Source organism: Manihot esculenta, chromosome 1, assembly GCF_001659605.2.
Source record: "Manihot esculenta cultivar AM560-2 chromosome 1, M.esculenta_v8, whole genome shotgun sequence".
Classification (NCBI taxonomy): Eukaryota; Viridiplantae; Streptophyta; class Magnoliopsida; order Malpighiales; family Euphorbiaceae; genus Manihot; species Manihot esculenta.
Genome location: NC_035161.2, coordinates 33,067,750 through 33,091,381, shown reverse-complemented (window position 1 = coordinate 33,091,381; position 23,632 = coordinate 33,067,750). Strand labels below are relative to the sequence as shown.

General features: G+C 31.9%; 4 protein-coding genes across 4 annotated transcripts; 2 read left to right on the top strand and 2 right to left on the bottom strand.

Moving 5' to 3' along the window:
• Positions 1-1,967: 1,967 nt before the first annotated feature.
• On the bottom strand, positions 1,968-3,696 carry LOC110621129 (protein HYPER-SENSITIVITY-RELATED 4). The gene has a single exon (XM_021765222.2). It carries the CDS (start codon positions 3,563-3,565, stop codon positions 2,111-2,113), a length of 1,455 nt encoding a protein of 484 aa, XP_021620914.1. The 5' UTR covers positions 3,566-3,696; the 3' UTR covers positions 1,968-2,110.
• A 3,320-nt stretch (positions 3,697-7,016) lies between these two features.
• On the top strand, positions 7,017-12,322 carry LOC110622075 (abscisic acid 8'-hydroxylase 3). The gene is made up of 9 exons (XM_021766455.2): positions 7,017-7,367; positions 8,636-8,960; positions 9,041-9,190; positions 9,288-9,539; positions 9,629-9,715; positions 9,905-9,983; positions 11,416-11,522; positions 11,870-11,988; positions 12,108-12,322. Exons 1-9 carry the CDS (start codon positions 7,072-7,074, stop codon positions 12,211-12,213), a joined length of 1,521 nt encoding a protein of 506 aa, XP_021622147.1. The 5' UTR covers positions 7,017-7,071; the 3' UTR covers positions 12,214-12,322.
• Positions 12,323-12,440: 118 nt separating this feature from the next.
• On the bottom strand, positions 12,441-13,252 carry LOC110622085 (heavy metal-associated isoprenylated plant protein 43). The gene is made up of 2 exons (XM_021766465.2): positions 12,947-13,252; positions 12,441-12,878 (listed from the first exon to the last, which is right to left on the bottom strand). Exons 1-2 carry the CDS (start codon positions 13,029-13,031, stop codon positions 12,559-12,561), a joined length of 405 nt encoding a protein of 134 aa, XP_021622157.1. The 5' UTR covers positions 13,032-13,252; the 3' UTR covers positions 12,441-12,558.
• A 6,834-nt stretch (positions 13,253-20,086) lies between these two features.
• Positions 20,087-21,929, top strand: LOC110623617 (S-adenosyl-L-methionine:benzoic acid/salicylic acid carboxyl methyltransferase 2). Its single transcript, XM_021768620.2, has 4 exons — positions 20,087-20,215; positions 20,458-20,862; positions 20,964-21,221; positions 21,445-21,929. Exons 1-4 carry the CDS (start codon positions 20,120-20,122, stop codon positions 21,808-21,810), a joined length of 1,125 nt encoding a protein of 374 aa, XP_021624312.1. The 5' UTR covers positions 20,087-20,119; the 3' UTR covers positions 21,811-21,929.
• The last annotated feature ends 1,703 nt before the right edge of the window (positions 21,930-23,632 follow it).

The window sequence follows — 23,632 nt, the reverse complement described above, 5'->3', positions numbered from 1 at the left end:
CGATAATCTCAATATCTTCGCTCTTTTTTCCTATCAAAAAGACTACTTTCATCTGGGCTGTGAGACGGATCCGCGGACTTGGCATCCTGGGTGGAGTTTTCTAGTCTTGGATCGGTGGGCCTGCCTTTTAATTTAGGCCTTCAAGCATTGTCTGTGGCTGAATTACTATTAGATTTTTAATTTTAGAAAATTTATTAATTTATTTTTATTTTAAAATTATTCAATTAAAATATTTTTATATTTTATAAAATTAAACATATAATTAAATTAATTAAATATTTTTTTATAAAAAAATTAAATTTATAAAAATTAAATAATACATTTAATTAAAACTCTAAGCACTAAATAATATAAATTGATAATTTATAATAAAGTTCTTGAGATTAGTAGAATTTACCATTTAATTCATATCATTTCAGTACTAAACAATTTATTCTTTAAAATTTTGTTTTGCTGATAAAATATTTTTTTTTTAAAATTCACTGTTAAATTAAATAATTTAATCCTTTCCTATTTCACTTATACAATGGTTAATTTTTTTAATTTTAATAATTTAATTCTTATAATTTTAATATTTGTAATAATTTAGTCTTTAAGTTAATTTTTTCAATTAACAATTAATTGATAATAAAATTAACAGAATAATTATTTTATTAATAAAATAAAATTTTAAAAATTAAAATTATTTACTATTAAATAAGAGACTAAAATTATAAATTTTACTAAACTTCAAGGACTATAATATAAATTATTTTAATATAAATAATTAAATCAATTAATAATTTTAAATTGCATTTATAGATTTAATTTGATGGTATGTGTATTAATATATTTCGGAGAGGTCTCAACATTTAATCTACTATTTCTTTGTAACTTTTGATAAAAAAAAATACTATTTAATTTTTATGATATGAAAAAATACATTAATTAATTCATTAATATTGAAAAATGCAGCTCTTGAATTTTTTAAAAAATTTAAAATATTTCATATATGAAAAAACTAATTAATAAATTTTTTAAAATATTAATAATATTTTGATATATTTTTTAAAATTTAAAAACTAATCAGAATTTTATCATATTATAAGACTAAATAATAATTTTTTATAAAATTAATAATTTTAAACTAAAAATTTAAATTTTATAAAATGTATAAATATTTTTATTGAATGATTTTGAAATAAAATCAGTAATTTATCCTTCAAACTTTTGATGTGGGCCTTTAGAACCTCTTATTTGTTTATGGACTCTTGAATCGAACACTCTATTAATTAACATTTTTATATTTGGCTAAAAAGGAAAATTTGAATTTTGAGAGCTGCTCTGTCTTTCTCACGACGACAATAGCCTTTCTTTCCTCTTACATGTTTCTGCCTGTGTTTAGTTTTGATAATAATGATTGTTTCTTTCAAATTCATGGATATTTTGATATACTTGGCTTTTGCTCTTCTTAGTTGGAGATTTTGAACTAATGTGATTTCAGTTTTCTCTCTATTGGAAAAAAGTTTTTTCTTTACAATTTTTTCTTAGAATTTAAGAGAAAGATTGGTATGGTTAATTTATGAAATTTGCAATTCGAATTGTATTAAAAGTTGGGGAGTGTTTGGTCCATTTTCCTTTCAGCCATTGCCTATATATTATTTAATTCCAATTGAGATTAATTTGGGGAACATGCATCGGCCAATGTTTATCAGTTTTCAAATTTAAAACGTGGGATTCCTACCATTTCAAACAGATCAATTAAAAAAAAAAAAAACAATGGTAAAAGACAGTCAAAGAGCAGAACTTTTCTTTTCCTCCTAAATCTTGTCCTTTTCCTTGATATTTTTTAAATATGCTCTGAGTCTCAGATCTAATATAAAAAAGAAATTTGAATAATTAATCTAATCTGTAAAATAATTTAATCTAATCTCCCCAGACCCAGAGATGACCATATCAAGAGGGAATTTAAAAAAAAAAGAAAAAGCTGGTCAAAGAAAGCCATTAAGAAAATGCATTTCTATGGTTAAATCTCTTAGCATAAAGTTTAAAATAATTAAATATTGGGCACTAGATACTAATTTCTTTTTCATCATCATCATTCATCACCATTAGCTCCCTCATCCTTCACTCACTTCACATCTTTCTTTCTGTTCTCATCATCTTTCGACACATTCAATTCTCCATTAATTTGTTTAGCCTTTTCTTCTTCATGTTCTTTCAGTTTCGCCCTGAGAAATTGAATCAAATCATTAAGTACAGTCTCAACTTCATCACTCCTCATCAGCTGCTCAGCCACTTCTGCTGGGGTCACTTGTGCTGTGCTAATCAACTCCACAATCTCCCCAAACAGTTTATGATCTTTAATCCCAAGGTAATTAGCAGCAAGAAGTCTGAATCCACTTGGGGTGCAGTAAGACATGAGAACGTGAACATCCATTCTTCCAGGTCGCAGCAATGCTGGGTCTAGCTTCTCTTTGTGATTTGTTGTGAAAATTATGATTCTTTCGTCACCACAACTAGACCATAATCCATCTATGAAATTAAGCAATCCTGACAGCGTCACCTGTTTTCGAGGTGGATAGCCGCAACATTCTGCAGAACTTGCTTCGGCCGCCGACCGATCCTGGAACTCAATTGTGCAATCTATATCCTCCACCACCAGTATTGACCGATTAGCGGTGGCAATAAGCAGCCTCCTAAGCTGGGAGTTGCAACTTAGCTCAGTCAGCTCCAAGTCATATATGTCGAATTTCAGATAATTAGCCATTGCAGCGATTAAGCTTGATTTTCCAGTCCCTGGTGGCCCATACAATAAATACCCTCTTTTCCAGGCCTTTCCCACCTTCCTATAATACTCTTTCCTCTTCACAAAACTTTCGAGATCTTTGATGATTGTGTCTTTTTGTTCTGGGTCCATGGCAAGTGTTTCGAAAGTGGCAGGATGATCAAGATTAACTGGTTTCCATGCGTCAGTTAAATTTCCATACATGTGCTCCTGGTCAAGGGTGAAAATCTTCAACGTCTTCCTCTCTTGCTCCATGGATTTTGCTTGCTTGATAATATAAGGCAAATAAGATTGAAGAGCCATTTCCTTTTGTTTCTTGGGAAAACTGACCTCAAAATACCTCACTTCTGATGTGGAGTACTGGCGATCAAATCGCTGGAAATGCCTTGTCGAGTCGACTTGTCTGCAAACAAAAATCCACTTGAATTTCACACCTTGAAAGACATCAAAGATTTCTTCATTCCCATCCATTGTCACTATGAAATTTTTTTCTTTCTCGGGTTTGCTTACTTTGAATCTTTGTATTGATGGAGATGTTCTGCTACCCAAGTAAGTCTGTGCTGCCTCGTATACTTGGTTGTGAACAAAACCATCAAATTCATCAATAACCATGGTGAGTTGGGACGAGAAACGATTAAAGAATTTGCGGATATTAAACAAAAAGTAATCATGGATTTCATATGGCAAGTAATCTTGAGCAATTGAACGAGCTAGCATCACCGTGGCTGCGACGGAGGCCGCGGTGGTCAGGAATGTTTTTGCGGTGGAGAGATTGGTTTCGGAGGAAGAGGTAGCCATCTTGTTTTGGTGCGCAAAATATTTGCGAGTATGAACTATGAGGAGGGGTTCTTATTTGTGAACTTCCTTGAGAAGAAAGAAAGTTTTTTCCAAGAAAGTTTTTTCCAAGAAACTTTCTAAGTCCACAGACGACCCATCCAGTGTGGGTTCTTCTTGGACTTTGATGGATTTAAAATATAAATTTATATCCTCTTATTTTAAAAATTAAAATATAAAAAATGTCTCCATTTCTTTCAAGAATTATAATTACAAGATTTTATTTGACATGAGAAAACATCATTACTTCAAATTAAAAAAAATAATAATAAAGATTAAGAACAAGAAATTTCAAAAGAGTTGTAAAAGTCTAAGGAGACTAGATAATTGATGCAAGGGAAAAAGTTAACAAAAGCGTAGCAGACTTGGGAAGACCGGAGTAGGAGTAAAGCGAGGGGTTTGATTTTTTGACTTTTAGGTATTTATAATTATAATTGATTAATGGGCTGAATTTTCTGAGAACTGGGTTTTTTCTCAAAAACAAATTCATCCATATTCTCTCCCTTTTAAAATAAATAATTTCATAATAATTAAATTTTATTTTATTTTTTCTAATATTATTTTGTTTTTAATAAAAAAATTCAATTATTTTTCATTTTTTAAAGTATTTTAAAATTTCATATAATTTTATTAGAATTTATCTATTTTTTTAAAATAAATCATATTAACTGAAGGGATAAAAAGAAGTTATAAATTTATTTTTATTTTTATTTTTTTTACATTTTGAAAAACAGACTTAAATATTAACATAAGATTTAATGGCAAAAAAAAAGTACTCTATTATTTTTAAAATTTATCTCATTTTGACTCCAAATTATTAATATGAATAATAATTTTAAATTGTTCAATAACTCGAAATACATATATAAAAAAATAAATATAATTTATTTTATTTTATTACATTAATCTTTAACTTATTTAATGAAACGGTTAGTGAGTATATTAATGAACTTAAAAAAATATCAAGCTCAACAATTTTAATAAACGGAATATAGTTGGAGTTTGGTTATTTAGTAAATTAAGTTTAAATTTAATTTGTTAGAAATCTGAATTAAATTTTAAATAATGTAATTTATTTACGATCTTAACATGAAAACTCAATAGAAGAAATTTTTTATATCTAATTAAATTTGGTAATTAATGGCCTAAAAATAAAAATAAATTCATAAATAATTAATAAAGGGATGAAGACATTGCAATGGTCAAAAAACAGAAAACTTACTGTCGCATGTCGGTTTACAATATAAGACAAGTAATTTTTTTTATGCCATTTTACCGGCAAGATCGGTTAATCCATTCTCACATCTGTAATTAAGAGATAATTACAATTTAATTTTTATAACATGAAGGATTAATATAAAATTTAAATTTTAAATTAAATTAATTATTACTCAACATTATATTAGTTTAGTATTTATCTTTCTTTTACTTTTAAGATTAATAAATATATGACATAATTTAATAAATTAAAAATTAAAAATTTTGATAATATAAAAATGTTAAATAAACTAAGACACTTTTCTTATTTCCACGACCTCAATCAATCAGATCTTACAATGTATATTCCATACAATATATATATATTTCTATCAAATGTAGACTCAGAATACATATTAAACAGGCTTGAAAAATATTTTAAAAAACTAACTAAAGGCCCAATGCAATAAAATTTAGCTCAATATCCAAACACAGAACTCTAGTAGCACCGCCATAACACTTCGGCTAAGGATCATTCTCGGAAGGCCTTTAGAAAAACTAAGAAAGCGCTCTTCTTCTAGAAGAGATTTGACCCATCAAAATATAAATATACAAAAGCAGATCTGCTATCAAATAAATTTATAGTCACTATCAAATAGCAAAATGTAACATAGAGGAGAAGAACACTCGCCACTAAAATCGAAGCTAGCCACAAATTGAAGAACAATGAAACTCCACCAAAAACGTTGCTAAAGTGTAAAGGAGATCAGCTCCAAAGAAGAAAACTAAGCCGAACACATTGTTGAAAGCTCCGACGTGGGAACCAAACAGCGTTCACAAACGCGTTTTGCGTCTTGAAAGTAGGGGAAAACATATATAGATTCAAATCGAATCGATCGATTTTGATTTAGTGATTCGATTAGTCGAAACACCCAATTTGATTCAGTTAATATTTTTTAAATTATTCAGTCTTTAGTTCGGTTCAATTTAATTTGATTTAAATGTGTTAAATAACTAATTAATCGAATTAATCGATTTTACTCTATACTAACCCTTACCCAATTCAACCAGCAGCTCAAGTCCAAACGTGTTAAATTTAAAAATTTCGGTTTTGATATAACCAAATTGAATTGATTTTTATCGATTTAATTCAATTTGATTATATTTTAATAATCGGTTTGGTTCGATTTCTAATATTTTTAAAATTCAATTTTTGATTTTTCGGTTCGATAGGGTTTTCTCTAGCGACGGCAATGAATCGAGTATTTTCAAATATTCGATCCGATCGAACCCTAATAGAATGAGTTAGGATAATTATAATCGGGTTTGGGATGAATTCAGATTTAAAAAAAAAATACCTGTAAGAGGTTCATCAGATTTTGATTTTATATATAGAGTAATCACTACTCGAACTCGTTTATATAAATAATTAATTTAATATAAAATAATATATTTTATAATAATATTTATAAATTTTTTATATATTTTTATTTAAAAATTAAAATTTAAATATTTTTTAAAAATATTAAAATTTTAAATTAAAAATATTAATGAAAAATATTTTTTATATAAATTATTAATTAATATATAAAAAGTAAAATTTTATTCGAATAATAATAATTGAGTTTGGGTCAAATTTAAATAGTTTAGATTAATTTTTTATAAGATTCGAAATGGTGCCACTAATATAAATAAATAGTTTATTATTTACATTCTAATTTTTCTTTTTATTAAATATTGAGAGAGTAAATTTTTTTTTTTAACATAACCATTGAATTATAAATTTTTCTGTATGTATTAGTGATTATGAAAAAAAAAAAAAGTAAAGGCTAGACCATTAATGTAGAGTATTTTATGGGTGGGAGTAGTATATTCTTAGCTCAAATTGCAAACATAAGTGTACAAACATCCAGACCTTTTTTTATTTTTCAGACACAGCAGATTTATTTATTTATTTATTTTTTGATATCTTGCATCATTGTGCATCAATTTTTAAGATTATATAGTACCTAACACATTTTGTCTAATAAAAAATAACTCAAGTTCTAAGATGTCAGAAAAACAATTAAAAAAAAAATCTTATGGCCTTATAAAAGGACAATAACTTCTTGGGTTACTTAAAGATTCAGTGTAAATTATATCATAAAATGAGTTTTATAATAATAATAATAATAATATTGATTGGTTATTTAAAGAACATGGTAGATAAGAACTTCCCACAAATACAGCATAGACATCTCCTTCACGTCCTGTCTGCACGTTCGTTGTCGCCCATGATCCATATGTACCCTTCTGTGGAAGACCTTCTCTTCCATTTACGAAACAACTATGATGTTATGCTGCTTGTTATTGCTGTCTTTTCAATAACAATCACATATCTTCTCTCTACACCTCGGAGGAGAATCCACATAAGAAATGGAGAATCAGATGCTGCAGCACCAGGAGGAAGCGGCAGCCGCGATATCCCTGGCCGCCTCGGAGTACCTTTTATAGGTGAAACCTTTTCGTTTCTTAAGGCAACTAACAGTACAAAAGGATGCTATGATTTCGTAAGGCTCCGGCGATCCTGGTCAGTTGATCCTCTTCTCTTTCTGTCAAAATATATATAAATATCATAAAACATGTAAATAAATTTAAAAAGTGAATAAAATAGCTGAGTTCAAATTTCAGATGCATAATTATTTAATTTGTTAACTTCTGCAAAGATTATGTTAATTTCTTTTAGTATAATTATTATTAAATGGATAGAATGAAAAAAATTAATGAAATAAAAGTTTGGAGACAGTCGTAATGAGTTTACAGTCAGCTTTCTCAGGTTTTTAGATGTTTGATGTTTTAATAAAATCTACAAAAATTTAATAAATTAATTTTTAAATTGAATTTTTGTCTAATAAAATAGTTATTCTGTTAATAAAATATATAAATTTTTATTAGTTGAATATTGATTAGAAATTTTATATTTTTTAATGATTAAAATACTTTTTTCAGATGATTAATTTTTTTTAATTAAAAGTTATTTTTATTTATTATTTTAATAATAAAAATTTAAAAAATTATTTTTTTATTTTTTTAAAATTACTGAATTTGTGAGTTTTATCCAATATTTTTTTACTTAAATAATTTTAATTTTCAAAGTATAAAATTAATATTTTGTATAAAAATTAATAATGAATAATTTTAATTTTTCTTACAAATTAATTTTTATATTATTAAGTATAAAAATGACAGATTTAGAAATTAATTTTTATGCTTAGAAGCCCATCTAAATTGATTTTTATACCTATAAAAAATTTTATACTTAATTAAAATTAAAAATTAATTTTTTATACTTGGAATCCGTCTAAATTGATTTTTATAAGTATAATAATTTTTTTACTTATAAAATATCAATTTTTATATTTTAAAAATTAAAATTATTTATAATGATAATAAATAAAAAATAATAATGATTAAAACCCATAAAAATTCACAAATTTTTAAAAATTAAAATAATAATCTCAATTTTTTATTAAATAATATATAAAAATAATTTTAATTAAAAAAATATTGACTACTTTTTAGATATTTTGATCATTAAAAAATATAAATTTCTAGTTATTTATAATTTTTATTAACGAAAAAGATTAAATTTAAAAATTAATTTATTACTAAAAATTTAATGAAACTATTATATTAATTTTATAAAATTTCTGGGAATACATATAAATTTCCCAACTTATTAATAATAATTCACCTGTATGGGAAAGATAAGCGAATATGGGCATTCGATCCCAGTTTTAATGAGTTTTAAGTTTGATTCGAAAATTAAATTCCAAGATTTTGGTGGAAAAAAAAAAGGTACGGGAAGTGCTTCAAGACCAGGATATTCGGGAAGATCCATGTATTTGTTCCCAGTCCAGAGGCTGCAAAACAGATATTCACAAATGATTTCGTAGATTTCAACAAAGGATATGTTAAATCAATGGCAGATGCCGTTGGAGAGAAGAGCTTGCTCTGCGTACCCCACGATAGCCATAAAAGAATTAGGAGACTTCTTGCTGATCCTTTCTCAATGCCTTCACTTTCTAAGTTTGTTCAGAAATTCGACCAAATACTTACTCAGAAGCTCAAGAAATTACATGAAAGTGGTGAAACATTTTCCGTTCTTCAGTTTAGCATGAAGGTGACAGCCATTTTTATGCTTTCTGTTTACTTAAATCATCAAACACTCGAGAAACTTATCTCTAACATGTCTCATCTTAGATGATATTTGATGCAATGTGCAACATGTTAATGAGTATCACAGAGGATTCCTTTCTAAGGACGCTAGAAAAAGACTGCACTGCTGTTTCAGACGCCATGTTGTCCTTTCCTCTAATGATTCCTGGCACCAGATACTATAAAGGCATTAAGGTACGATGAGAAAATCCTGGAAACAAACAACTCTGCTAATGTTTCACAAAGTTGGCGGTGAAAATGTATTCAACTTGTGTTTGAGTTGCATGCACAGGCACGTCAGAGGCTTATGGCAATCTTCAAAAAGATGATTGCAGATAGAAGATGTGGAAAGGAGACTCATGATGATTTCTTGCAGTCCATGTTACAGAGAGACTCATATCCATCCAGTGAAAAGCTCGACGACTCGGAACTCATGGATAACTTATTAACGTTGATAATTGCAGGGCAGACCACCACTGCAGCTGCTATGATGTGGAGTGTCAAGTACCTGGATGAGAATACACAGGCCCAGGCCACTCTCAGGGTTTGATTTTTGCTATCTTTTAGATACTTTCAACAACATTTTCATTCTGTTTAAATTGATTATTCACATTCGCTTTCATGCACTTACAGGAAGAGCAAATATCCATAGCCAAACATAAGCAAGATGGAGCCCCTCTTACCCTTGAAGATCTTAACAAAATGTCCTATGGCTTAAAGGTTAAATTAAGATTACTATAATATACAAATTTAATTCTCTATTCTATCTTAGGTAATTAGATCATAAAAATACGTAAAAAAAGCTAAAGGATTTTCAAGGACTTAAAATATATACATTGTAATTTTGTATAAAAACGACAAATAATCGCATCTTCCAGCTAGACTAACCAAATTTTCTGCAATCTCCAGGTTGTCAAAGAAACATTGAGAATGTCAAATGTCCTTTTGTGGTTCCCTCGAGTTGTACTAAACGACTGCGTAATTGATGGTACGTTCCTCCGAATGCTTTTTTTTTTATAGTAAAATTATTAATTATATTAATCAAATTTTATCAAATTAAAAAAAAAATCATCTTCAACAGAAAGACAATTATAACTGATAAATTTTTTAGTCAAAATATAAGCAGTTATAATAGTATTATCATGAATCTATCTAACAAAAATATCAATTTTACAGTTTTACAGTGTAACAAAAATTTACAATTATTTAAAATCAAACTCCTGCATAAGATAATTTGACAAAAATACTCTTCAAGTGCCTATCTAAATCTCTACATAAGATAATTTGACAAACATATTTCTCCTTCTTTCTCATCTCTCGAGCATAAATTATTAAAGTCTCTCGAGCATAAATTATTAAAGTCTCTCGAACAAAATCACATAAAAGAGTTTCTACGAGATAAAACTGGAATAAGATTTCAAAACTGACGTGTCGTTGCGATTCCGGAAATCCATAATAACTAGTAAACATCCATTTAATATTACCTTCCGAAATAATCGAATCAATAAAATTTAAAAAAAAGTTAACTACAAAAACAAACCCATGACTCTTCCACATTAACGAAAGGTCTCCTCCCAATCCTTATCTATTGATTGAGAAGCAACTATCAAAATATAAAAAATTACGAAAAAATTTCATACGAGAACTAAAAGCTTTTGTTTCCATCAAAAATAAAATGTCCGGCTTGTAACTATGAACCAAATCTTTCAATGCAAAAACTGTCTGAGAATTGCCATCATAAATCTGTCAAAGAGATCTGCATATTTTTTATACGAAAACTAAGAGTTTTTGTTTCTATCAAAAATAAAATATTTGATTTGTAACTAGGAATCAAATCTTTCAATGCAAAAATTGTCTGAGAATTGCCGCCATAAATCTATAAAAAAGATCTGTATATTCTGAAAATTGATTGGATTGTATGTGAGAAACATTCCCACCATACAAAAATCATAAATGACGATCAGAATATCTCTGAAACTCTTAATAGGCACAATAATATTTTCTTTTTTATCGATAGTCAATTGACGCAGATCATCTTTCATGGGAAAGGGAAAAGAATAAGTTAGATTTAAGAAATAGAAAAAGGTAGAGTATCGAGTCACAAAGGAATCACAGAAAAAAACTTGAGTGGTTCCTCCGAATACTTAAAAGCCAAATTCCAGCAAAAAATTTATTGTGTACAATTTTTGTATATACCAATGTTAAATTTTCACAATGTAACCTAACTGACCTACTATATATAATTAATTTACATATTGTAATTTTTTTCAAATTTCTGATATTCCTTGCCTACTAATTTTTGTTTTTTCAAGTATTAATTCTTCTTCTTCTTTTTCCTAACCAATTAACATTATTTTAAACCGTAATCTCTTTTATTAATTATAAATGCAATTTAACTTTTCTTTTCACAATATACTCAGGTTTTCAGATACACAAAGGATGGCATGTAAATATTGATGCAACATGTATGCATTTCGACCCAGCATTGTACAAGGATCCTATGCAATTCGAACCTTCAAGATTTGATGTAATTTCCTAATTTCTTCTTTTTCTAACCACACACAACAGCAATAGCACTTCATCTTCTTCAAGATCTAAATTATTTTTCAAAGGAAGTAAAGTAAGAGTTTTAAAACTATATATATATTGAATCTTTTAATGTTTATGTTGTTGGAAGGAAGTGAAGGTTTTGGGAGAATTTGAGAAAAGATCTTGTCAAGCCATAGCACATATGATAAACAGAGATTGTGTGTTCGAAGAATGTTTTATACTTAGTTTGTCTTTTTTTGACGTGTTATCTCTTGATTGTGTGGTTCCTCTAAAGTTTCATAATTAAGATGAGATTGATTAGTTATCTATATTTTAATGTATCAGGAAATGCGAAAACCATACAGTTTTATACCATTTGGATCAGGACCAAGGACTTGTCTAGGAATGAATATGGCCAAACTCACCCTGTTGGTGTTTCTGCATCGTCTAACCAGTGGGTACAGGTGAGTAGACAAATTGTCTTTTTTTTTTTTTTTTTCTAATTATTATTGAAAAAAAAATTAATTATATTATTTTAATTTCACTAATTGTATACATACAAACATTCATAACATGTACACAGGTGGACAATTCAAGATCATGATCCCAGCCTAGAAAAGAAGGCTCATATTCCTAGACTGAGGAGTGGGTGTCCCATAACATTGGAAGCCTTAAATGATGGAAAATAAATAAGATTTGTGAGTTTCCTCTCAGGCAGCAATCCTTTTGGAAAACTTGAAGCCAAAAGGGAAAGTGAAATAAGCATCCTGATTATAATAAATTACCGTTCTTCCATCATCGACTATTTGTTTGTTATTACAAGTTTAAAATGTGTGTATTAAACTTGGCTCAGACTTTTAACAAATAGTTCCACATGGCTTGATAAATTTACATAAAAACAAAAAAAAAAACAAAATTCTCATGAAGATCTTGATAGGGTTCACCAAAATAAATCTTCCGAATTTTCTGAACATATCTTCAAAAATTACTCGACCAGTGCATCTACATGTAATTATTATTTATAGGTTAGGTGATCACATGATGGAGCACGAGGGGCTGGGCTCCTCATAACCCACTGGAACAAAAACAATGCGTTGACATTGGGGACAAGTGAGAGGATCATGGATTTGGGCCTTCTGTTCAGTAGTCTTCTTCTCCTCTTGCTTCTTCTTATTCTCATCTGGACCTGGTTTCTTAGGAGGCTCTTGTTTAGGCGGTGGAGGAGGAGCCCCGATGCTCACCACGTCTGCATATTTTCCTGCTTTTCTTGTTCGGACTATGATTTCATACGGATCTGCATTTCCTGTTACCGTTAATGTCCCCTTTCCTTCATCAACTTCCATCTTATCCACACCTACAAAAATTAAAAACAAAAGGATCTTGAATTGAATTCTTATTAATTTCTTCAAATACAGAACTAACCTTGAAGAGCAGAGACTGCTTTGAGAAGCTTCGTCTTGCATTTTTGGCATGAAACGTCAACCTTCAACACTGTCCTTTGCACCATGGAGGATCCAAGGTTTGTTTGCCGATCAGCCAAAGCATAAACCAGGACTCTTCCTTATCATTTATATATGTAGATTAATTTATAATGCAGGAGTTAATCTAAAGGAGAGACTTGGTTTAACGAGTCTTTGGGTTGTTCACCTTCCTCTGCAAGTTTCTATATGCCTGTGCAATGTGTTGTTTTTTTATGCACTTTGGAATTTTCAACCCATTAATCTTGACTTTTGGATTTTGCTTTCGTTTTGGTCTTCAAATTCTATATTTGGGAAGCTTCATTCTGCAGGCATTGAAGAAAAAAATGGTAAAAGATTACGCCAAAGTGACTCCAAAGTTCATTAAATATATTTAATTAATGCTAATTTTACTCGAGTAACATAACAAATTATTTATCACATAAAAAATATATTTATTTTATTATTCATGTAAAACTAATAATAAATAGCTATATTTAATGAATTTTAATAATTGCAATATTGTAATCGTTAGAAAAATCAATAAAATTTGATCAGAATAATTGATTTAGGCGATGATTCAAAAGTAAAATCCAACTAATAATTTAACTAAACAAGTTCCAGATAAAATCAATTCATAATTCATGCTTCTAAAGCCCATTGTCTGGTCGGTTCAACATGCCAATACAATCTAGTTCAGACTTTGATTTTTTATTTTTAAAAAAATACATATATAATTCAAAATTTCATGGAAATTTAATATGTAAAGTAAATTTGTATGATTAACTGCAACTTGCGGAAACGATTTTCGTTATTAATTATAATTATTATGATATTTCTTTAAAATTTAATTTAATCTAATAATTAAAAGCATATTATTATTTAAATAATCCACTTATATAAATGATCCAAGTTTTGAGTTCCACATTCTAATTCCAAAAAAAAGCATGATTGTTTTTTTCCCCCTAAGTGGCCCCCAAGCAGTGGTTAATGTGTCAGTTGGTTCCTCGTGTGGTACCGTGTCTACTCTACAGCCTCATTGCTACTGGCGACCACAGTTGTGCAACCTGCAAGTGCAACGATATATAATTATGAAAAAATATAAAAAAGTAAATTTATAGTTTCATTTATTTTTATTTTAAAATTTATAATTTAATTTATATTAAAATAATATATATAATAGAGATAATTAAACAGAACTATATATATATTAGATAATAATTGTATTAAATATTTACATATAAATTACGTAAAAAATAATTAAAATAAATGTATAAATTTTAATTTGCTTTCTCTCTTTAGTTTTGGACAAGACAACGTAAGTTAGGAATGATATTATTTTTATATAAAAACGTGGGGACAGAAAAAAATCCTTGGCAGATAACTTTGAGCAAAGAAGTGTGGATGAAAAATTAACTATTAAAATCTTATTATTTAGAATTAAATTAAGATTTTTTTTTTTTTTATCAATGATGATATTTCAAATCTACTAATAATTTTCATAGCCCCCTATGCCCTATCCTTGTCATTTATGTGGACGACTCAATTGAGTACCATTAGCCCACCGTGTTTTTCTCTCAGAGATAAAGCCATATTCATTGAAAAACGCCATACAGCGCAATTATTTGCAACTATTTCCTTTCCTGATTGAGCAATACCCAGCTCAATTATTAAAGTCCCAATAATATTAGAAAAATTACTATATAGTATATATAAATTTATTAATTAATTTTTAATTTTTAAAAATATATTAAAATATTTTTAATATTTTAAAAAATTTAATAATAAAATATTATTAAAAAATTAAAATATCTGTGATATAAAAAAATTAATTAGTGTATTTTTTAAAATATTTAAAAAAATCAACTATTAAAATTATTAAAATTATATGGTAAAAATATTTAATCGTTAAAATTAAAAAAAATTAATCAATAAATTTTTAAAAATAAAAGATATTTTAATATATTTTATAAAAAGTAATAAATTTTTCATAGTATTATTAATAACAAGCGAATTCCAACACGTCTAAAAAATCATTATAACATTTTCAAGCTTTAGTTAGGTTAAAGATTTTTTATATTTTCATCAAGTTAGCTGCTTTAGTTAGGTTAAATATTTTTTATATTTTCATCAAGTTAGCTTTAATATTTAATAAAAAGATAAAAAGATATTCGGTGTTATAATATTTTTTTAAAATATATGGAGAAAAGTATTATTATTAATAAATTTTAGTAACTAAATAGTTATTTATTTAAAATTTAACATAAAAAAATTATGTTACTTGATAATAATATAGGTAGTAATATAAATCATCCTCATTATAATCATCCCGGATGATGTTTGAATTAAATTGATGACCGCCGGGCTTCTTTTGTCCTGAGTGAGGCCGGACCCAAGAGGAGAACAATAACTCAAAACCCATCAAGTCCTCCTTAAGCAAGACCGACCCAGCGCTTCAGATCTCGATCCGGACACGCGGGGTAGGCCAGATCCTCCATGAGGCCGGATCCAATAAAAAGAAGTCCAACCCATTGAAGTGATGTGGGAAAGAATAGTAGGCCCAAACACCTCATAGCCCTACCCGCATGCGCACTGAGGAGAATTAAATGGCCGCCTGGCGTAGTAAGGGACCCTGACACATTCGTACGTACGGAGCTGAGTGACAGAGACAGCTAGCATTGTAATAGAGAGGCAGATATACATCACAGAAAAGAGAAAGAGAGGGGCATCTGCTTCTTTTCTCCTTCCTGGACTCCATTTTTATTCTCTCTCGGCAACTCTTGCCTAAATATACTACTCTTATTCATAAAATCTGACTTGAACGTCGGAGGGTCTCCACCGGGGCATCCCCGGTAGATCCCTGACCGTTTTTCCTTTATTTTGCAGGTCCTTTTATCAAATAGAACATTAAGAGACCCATTTGATGGATCCATATGATGGACCAGGAAGAAAACCAGATTTATCATGATCGATCATGGAGCAGGAGGAGAAAAAGATTTATCAAATGGCGCCGTCTGTGGGGAACGAAAGAGATTTTACTATCTCTAAAGTTTCCAGATCCACCCATTGAGACCCACATAAGGTATGAAAGTTTGAGCGAATAACCCAGCTGAAAAGAAAGGTTCATTGTGCTAAAGAATATTTTGATAGCATTTCAGATAGTTTGTTTTAATATTTGTTAGACTTTATTATAGATGATTTTTTCTTTGAAATCTGGTGGAACAAAATTTCAAGATCGAAATACTTGTTTATGAGTATAAATTTTAATTTTTTCTGTAAAAGAAAAAAAAAGAATGTGTAATAAATACATTTGTTGAAGTTGTGAGGTGGCCGTGTATATATTGTCAAGGTGAGAGGGGCAGATCGGCTATAAAATCCCAGGGCATGAAGTCGGATGGGACACAATTCATGGCCATCCAACTTGGTTGCAGACAACGCCCTTCAAGTATCGGGGCAACCTGAAGACAATAAGAAATGATCAAATATCCAGGCAGATCAAGGTGGATGAATTAAGACTCTGTATGTCGTCCAGCTCGAAGGCAATGTGAACTGAGATACCCCAGGTCGGCATTAGTCTGTCTGACCGTCGAGAGGACGACTGATCAAGCACCACTAATAGGACCATCAATGGTTTCGCTGGCCGGAGTAGCAGGACTGAAAAGAAGCTCGGCAAATCCAACAATCACAGTATTATTACACGTCGAGGTCGGAACCATGTTTGAGATCGGACTCGCATTTCAGGTCGGATGGAATGATGTTGTAGAGCAGCCAGGCATGACTCATAGCCATCCAATTTGGTTGGACAACAGCGCCTCTCAAGCATCAGTGCGACAGGGATACAATGGGAAATCATCAATTGCCACAATCATGAGAGAGGAGCTCGGACTGCAGCAGGTCGTCTAAATACCGAAATTATCAATTTTTCAAGATTGAGTTTGAGGGAATTGGAGTAAAGTGACGCGTCAACACAACTCATACAAAAGTGGCCGACGTGGCTCTTAATTACTGGGAGGTAAGTACCCAAATTCTTTACAACAATGCCATCATAAATGATTTATTAACTTACGCACGATCCACTACTACTGCAAGCAATTAATTATTAATCATCATCGAAAACTGAAATATAGAGTTAAAGTGTCTTGTGCGACATATTATTTATTGATGAATATTATTGAATTAACAACGAGCCTCCTCGTTATATACGCTATGTGCAATCTCTTATTTTGCAGAAAGAATTCTGAATCACTGAGATGACGAAGTGACAGTAAGGCCACAGAGCCCGAATTTTGCGCAAGACCTAAAAGAGCAAAAACGGCCGGCGAAGATCTCAAAGATCTCCCGGAGCAAAAATGGCCGGCGAAGATCTCAAAGATCTCCCGGAGCAAAAACAGCCGGCGAAGATCTCAAAGATCTCTTGGAGCAAAAACGGCTAGCGAAGATCTCAAAGATCTCCCGGAGCAAAAACGGCCGGTGAGATCCCCAAGATCTCCCGGAGCAAAAATGGCCGGCGAGATCCCCAAGATCTTCCGGAGCAAAAACGGCCGGTGAGATCCCCAAGATCTCCCGGAGCAATAAAAACCGGGATCCCCAAGATCTCCCGGTGCAACAAGCAAAAACAACTCATAAAAACACAGCCCCGATCTCACAAAAATTGGAGTCCTAGACAATAAACAAAAAGCTTAATTCCGACCTCCACAAGGAGCTTGAATCTTAAGGTAATCTCACACAACAGCCAAAAGCGCCAAAGCGTCGTGCTAACCTCAGGAGGGTACTGAAACAGAAATAAAAAAATCTGAAAAGAGCTCAGATTCAGGCTAATAAGACCTAGATCTCGCAAAATAGCCAGCATATAACGAAATTAAACTAAGGCACCCCAACGCCTGTATCATGTAGCAATATATCTACTAACGGCCAATGCAAGGCTTGCGGCGCCAAAGCGCCAAAGCACCATGCCGATCTCAAGAAAATGAGCTCGGTACTGGTAAATCCAATAGGCAGACCGAATTAAGGCAAGGCGAATCCTAAGCAAAATGCATACCAAAATACAGAACCAAACAAAGAATCAGGGGCAATCATAAGAGGCATCAACCTCGAGAATTAACTGCTGGCACTAAACCAGCCCAGCTAGCCTAGAGAGAGGTCTAGGCAGCCAAGAGCCCGTAAAACGCTCGAGGGCAGACAGCCCATAAAACACTCAGGGGCAATAGGAAGCCCTGACTCATTAGGATACAAAAGAATCGAACCGCAGTATGGTCAAGTCCAAAACAGATAATCCAACCTCTTCAATCTAGGGTCGATCTCCCAAGAAGCTTGGAAGGGCCTTATGTCTGTAACGGCAAGGCTATAAGCCTATAAAAGAAAAGTCAAAACCGAACAAACAAATAGTTAGACAGCCTGTATAAGGCTCGACAAAAAGCAAGAAATTAAGTCCGACTTCACAAAAGAGCTCGGGGCACCAAAGTGAAAAAAGTGAAATTCCGAACTTCAGAGTACAAGCAGCGTCACAGGCTATAGGCATAAAAGCCTAAGCAAAAAAGCAAAGAGCCGAGCTCCCAGCTCGGATGAACTCGCGACATGAAAACACTCAAATAGAATAAAGCTAAGTATAGAAGAAATAACAGAGAACCGAGCTCCCTCTATGAAAAGGCCCACAAATGCAGGAACGCATAAAAGGATAAACGAAGGCGAAGGATCGTACTCACAGCTCGGATTAACTCACAATAAACAAACATTTAGCAAGGATAACCCAGGAAGAAGAAAACGACAAAAGACCGAGCTCTCTATCCTAGTGGAACACACAGCTCAAACCGCACTGACTGCCAGAAGGTTATCTCAAGAGAGACAAGGTGTCCGAGCTTGTAACAAGAACAAGATTTAAAATCGTCTAAAGTGGGGCACTCATACAAATAAGACATTTCTCTAGGTAATATATATCCGAGCTCGCAACACTGACGAGATCGTGAGTCAAAAACAGAAATGCCCTCATGGGAGTAAGAAAAACTTGCAAGTCAGAAGCTTAACCAGACTCTGAGCTCTTAGCCCGGGTCAGTTCGACTAGCAAAGTCCCAGTAGAGCCGGCCTGGTCCATCAAGTAAGTAAAATTGACAAAACCAGAAGACAGTCTGAGTAGAAAATAATGACGAGGCACAGGCCGAGGTGAAATATCATTCATCATCAAATACACATCTCCAGATCGCCATACATTCAAACATCAAAATAGAAAGACAAAGAAATAAAAAGGTAAGGAAAAAACGCTTTTGACAGGAGCAGTTCTCGGGCCATGCGGTCATATATAGAATTCAAGGATTTACCCCCTCGCCACTCATGTAATAACTGCCGAGGAGGTAAAGGGGCAATTGATGATCGCCGGGCTTCCTTTGCCCTGAGCGAGGCCGGGCCCAAGAGGAGAATAATAGCCCAAAGCCCATCAAGTCCTCCTTAAGCAAGACCGACCCAGCGCTTCAGATCTCGATCCGGACATGCGGGGTAGGCCAGGTCCCCCATGAGTCCGGGTCCAATAAAAAGAAGTCCAACCCATTGAAGTGATGTGGGAAAGAATAGTAGGTCCAAACACCTCGCAGCCCTACTTGCATGAGCACTGGGGAGAATTAAATGGCCGCCTGGTGTGTTAAGGGGGCCTGACACATTCGTACGTACGGAGCTGAGTGACAGAGACAACTAGCATTGTAACAGAGAGGCAGATATACATCACAGAAAAGAGAAAGAGAGGGGCATCTGCTTCTTTTCTCCTTCCTAGACTCCATTTTTATTCTCTCTCGGCAACTCTTGCCTAAATATACTACTCTTATTCATAAAATCTGACTTGAAACGTCGGAGGGTCTCCACCGGGACATCCCCGGTAGATCCCTGACCGTTTTTCCTTATTTTGCAGGTCTTTTTATCAAATAGAACATTGAGAGACCCAGATGGATCCATATGATGGACCAGGAAGAAAACCAGATCTATCGTGATCGATCATGGAGCAGGAGGAGAAAATGATTTATCATAAATAATACTAAGGGTAATACTTGTATCAACTGGCCTCTATTTTACATGCCTATAAATAGAGACTAATCCATCTCACTACAACCATATCCACAAAAAACAAAACAAAAAGAGAAACACATGCAAGAGAGAGATGGAATTGGGAGAGAAACACATGAAACACATGCAAGTTCTTCAGATGAATGGGGGATTGGGAGAGACGAGCTATGCTCAAAACTCATTCCTTCAGGTAATTAATTTCATCTATAAGCATTTCCCAGATGCATCTATGCATGTAGACACTCAAGTACAGTAGTAGTGCAGTTTCATATAGCTAACTACTGTATATAATATTCCTAACTCATGTTAACAATATGGGACGAAATCCCACAAGAGTTTTACACAATTATCCGAAAAAAAAAAAAGATTGTTAATGTTGATGGTATTTCTCCTAGCCCAAATTTCTAATTTTGACCCTGAATATATATGCAGCGAAAAGTGATATCTATGACAAGGCCTATCACAGAGGAAGTCATAACCAATCTCTACTGTGGCACCTTCCCAAAGACTCTAGTCATTGCAGACCTCGGATGTTCTTCAGGATCAAACACTCTTTTTGCAATGTTTGAACTCATCAAAGTAGTGGATAAGCTCTGTGTAAAGCTGGGTCGTCAATCTCCAGAATATCAGATTATGTTGAACGACCTACCAGGGAATGACTTTAACACTATTTTTAGATCCTTGACAAGGTTCCAAGAACAAATGAAAAAGCAATTGGAAGCTGGAAATGGGCCATTCTATTTCAATGGAGTCCCTGGTTCTTTCTACGGCAGACTTTTCCCCAGTAATAGCCTGCATTTTGTCCATTCATCTTATAGTCTCCATTGGTTGTCTCAGGTTACCATTAAACTTGTTTTCTCTTCTACACAATTAAGCATATATTGAGAGATCGATACTTGCATAAAACTAAATAATGCACTGACACTTATTTTCTATAGATTCCTGAAGGTCTGGAGGGTAACAAAGGAAAATTTTATATAGCTAGCAGCAGTCCACCAAGCGTTTCCAAGGCATATTATCGCCAATTTCAAAGAGATTTTTCAATATTCTTGAATTGTCGTGCAGATGAACTGGTAGCAGGAGGTCGTATGGTTTTGACATTTTTGGGCAGGAGAAGTCCAGATCCTTCAAGCAAAGAGTGTTGCTACTACATCTGGGAGCTTTTGGCTATGGTTCTCAATGACATGGTTTTGGAGGTACATAAAAATTACATTTATGGAGACTAGTTTCCATAAACTGAAGTACTTATGCCAACCAACCATGAAGAAAGATATATAAATTTACTTATCATTAGTACAATTAACCCTTTGAGTAGATTTCACAATACAAAAAAAAAATTAACATTTAAGTCATGTCACCTTTCTGATTTAAAGAAATTTCAGATATATTTGTGAAGTATGGAGATATATATAAATGCAGGGAATCATTGAGGAAGAGAAATTAGATTCCTTCAACGTTCCCACCTATACACCATCCCCATTTGAAGTACGATCTGAGATTGAAAGGGTAGGGCCTTTTAGCATTGATCGGTTGGAAGTTTTTGAAATCAATTGGGATGGTTATCACAATGAGTGTAACCTTTCTGATGCATTTAAAGATAGTGGATATAATGTTGCAACGTCCATCAGAGCTGTGGCTGAGCCCTTACTTATTGGACACTTCGGCTTCAGCGAAGCTATCATTGAAGATATTTTTTGTCGGTTTAAAGAAATCGTAGCTGATCATATGGCCAAAGAGAAGTCTGAATATGTCAATGTGACTGTGGCTTTGACCAAGACTGGATGATCACTGAATTAGCTTATTCTTATACATACAATGTTAGCTGCTTTTTTTTTTTTTTTTTTAATAAGGTGTAAAAGCAAAATTCCCATTATGAGTTGAAAGAATAATTAAGGAAGAATTATATGAAGTATTTCAAATTAATATGCTTCTTAGTATCTACTTCATAATTTAATATAAATATTTAAATTTTAAAATAATTGGCTATATTTTTAAAATTGATGAGCATTTATTTATTTAAATTATAAAAACTTGTTATAATTTTTTCCGGTTGATTCTTTCATTTTATTTTCTAGCTAATCCAACCTTATGTTAAGACTAAGAGCTTCTTTTGTTCATCAAAATTATGAGCATCATACACTCTCTTCTATAACTACCAATTTTTTATATCCTTAATGAAAATTGTACAAGAGTTTATGATTGTGATAAAATTGGATTTTCAATGATATCTATAAACAAGTTGAAAAATGAAATTTAAGTTTCAGTTTTTGAAAATTGGAAAAGTTTTAAAATTTTGGCCAATTATAATAAAAAATTTGAATGTTTGGGATTAAATCTCCAAAACGATAAATGTTTGGATTGTTTTTATAATTAAATCTTTCTAAAATTGCACATTTATTTTTTGAAATTTAAAGCATATTTTTCATTTTTTAAAAATTACAAAAATGGAATAAATCATCATCATGGTTTTTGTTGAACATAAATGTCCTAATCCTTGTTTTGATGATTAATAAACAATTGGTGTGCTACTAATTATCTTCAAAGGTATTTGTGTTGAGCTTGTAGGTCCCTTACTAACATGAATGAAATTGTTTCAGTCTCCAAAAGTGAAAAGTGCATATTTTGGAAGCATACCACAAGAAAGGGATCAGAAAGTAATCTCTTGTTTATATTTTGTCATTTTATTAATTGTAAATTTCAATTAATTACTTGTGATGGCTCAAGGTCTCTTACATTTCTAAAAGTTTTTAGATATGGCCAATTTTTTAAATAATTGTCTTTGAGGGACCAAAATGAAATTTTTCAAAAGGAGTGATTTTGAAATTTTTTTTATCAAAATTAAAGATCCAAAAATATAGGTTGCAAAAATTCAAACGGATTGAAAAATGGAGTTTTATAGCATAAGTTATGATTTTTCAAAGATTTAAAGAATTATTTTTGTGCCCCCTAAAGTCAACTTTCGGCTTCCGAAAGTGAAGGGCAGAGGCAAAAGTCTCACATGTTCGGCCGCCAAAAGTCTGTTTTCAACTTGCCCCCTGAAGTGTAACCTTCGGCTTCCGAAAGTGAGGGACAAAGACAAAGTCCCATATGTTCGGCCACCGAACATTGACTTTCGGCCCCCGAAAGTGAGTTTTAAGTCTGCCTCCGAAGCCTAAACTTCGGCTTCCGAAAGCAAGGGACAGAGACGAAAGTCCCACATGTTCGGCCGCCGAACTTTGACTTTAGGCCGCCGAAAGTTCATTTTTAAAGGATGATGTTCTTCACCTCAAATGGTTTGGCCGCCGAACCTGAGTTTTTCTGAGCACCATATAACGGTTATTTTTTAATATAAACGGCTCTATTTGCATTTAATGCACCTCCAACGGCCATATTTATGACTGAACTATAAATACAATGAGTTTTTGATATGAAAAGGTTACAACAACCATCTAAGCAAATACTTATTGAGATTAAAGCATTTTTCCCACTCTCTCTCTCAAAACCTTGAGCCAAAGCATTAATTTCTTGAAAGCTTGTTTTGAGTTGTAATTTGTTGGTTTTTCAAGAGTGAGTAAAGGTTGTTGAGTGTTTCTACTGTAGTGAGTGTAGTATTGAGCAAAGGATTGCT

Bases quoted from the DNA above. Each gene is read 5' to 3' on its own strand.
- LOC110621129 (XM_021765222.2), bottom strand. From the start codon at position 3,565: ATGGCTACCTCTTCCTCCGAAACCAATCTCTCCACCGCAAAAACATTC.
- LOC110622075 (XM_021766455.2), top strand. From the start codon at position 7,072: ATGATCCATATGTACCCTTCTGTGGAAGACCTTCTCTTCCATTTACGA. The intron at 9,540-9,628 runs GTTTGATTTTTG...ATGCACTTACAG, and splicing joins AGGCCCAGGCCACTCTCAGG to GAAGAGCAAATATCCATAGC. The intron at 9,716-9,904 runs GTTAAATTAAGA...TGCAATCTCCAG, and splicing joins AAATGTCCTATGGCTTAAAG to GTTGTCAAAGAAACATTGAG.
- LOC110622085 (XM_021766465.2), bottom strand. From the start codon at position 13,031: ATGGTGCAAAGGACAGTGTTGAAGGTTGACGTTTCATGCCAAAAATGC. The intron at 12,879-12,946 runs GTTAGTTCTGTA...TAATTTTTGTAG, and splicing joins AGCAGTCTCTGCTCTTCAAG to GTGTGGATAAGATGGAAGTT.
- LOC110623617 (XM_021768620.2), top strand. From the start codon at position 20,120: ATGGAATTGGGAGAGAAACACATGAAACACATGCAAGTTCTTCAGATG. The intron at 20,216-20,457 runs GTAATTAATTTC...ATATATATGCAG, and splicing joins CTCAAAACTCATTCCTTCAG to CGAAAAGTGATATCTATGAC. The intron at 20,863-20,963 runs GTTACCATTAAA...TATTTTCTATAG, and splicing joins GTCTCCATTGGTTGTCTCAG to ATTCCTGAAGGTCTGGAGGG.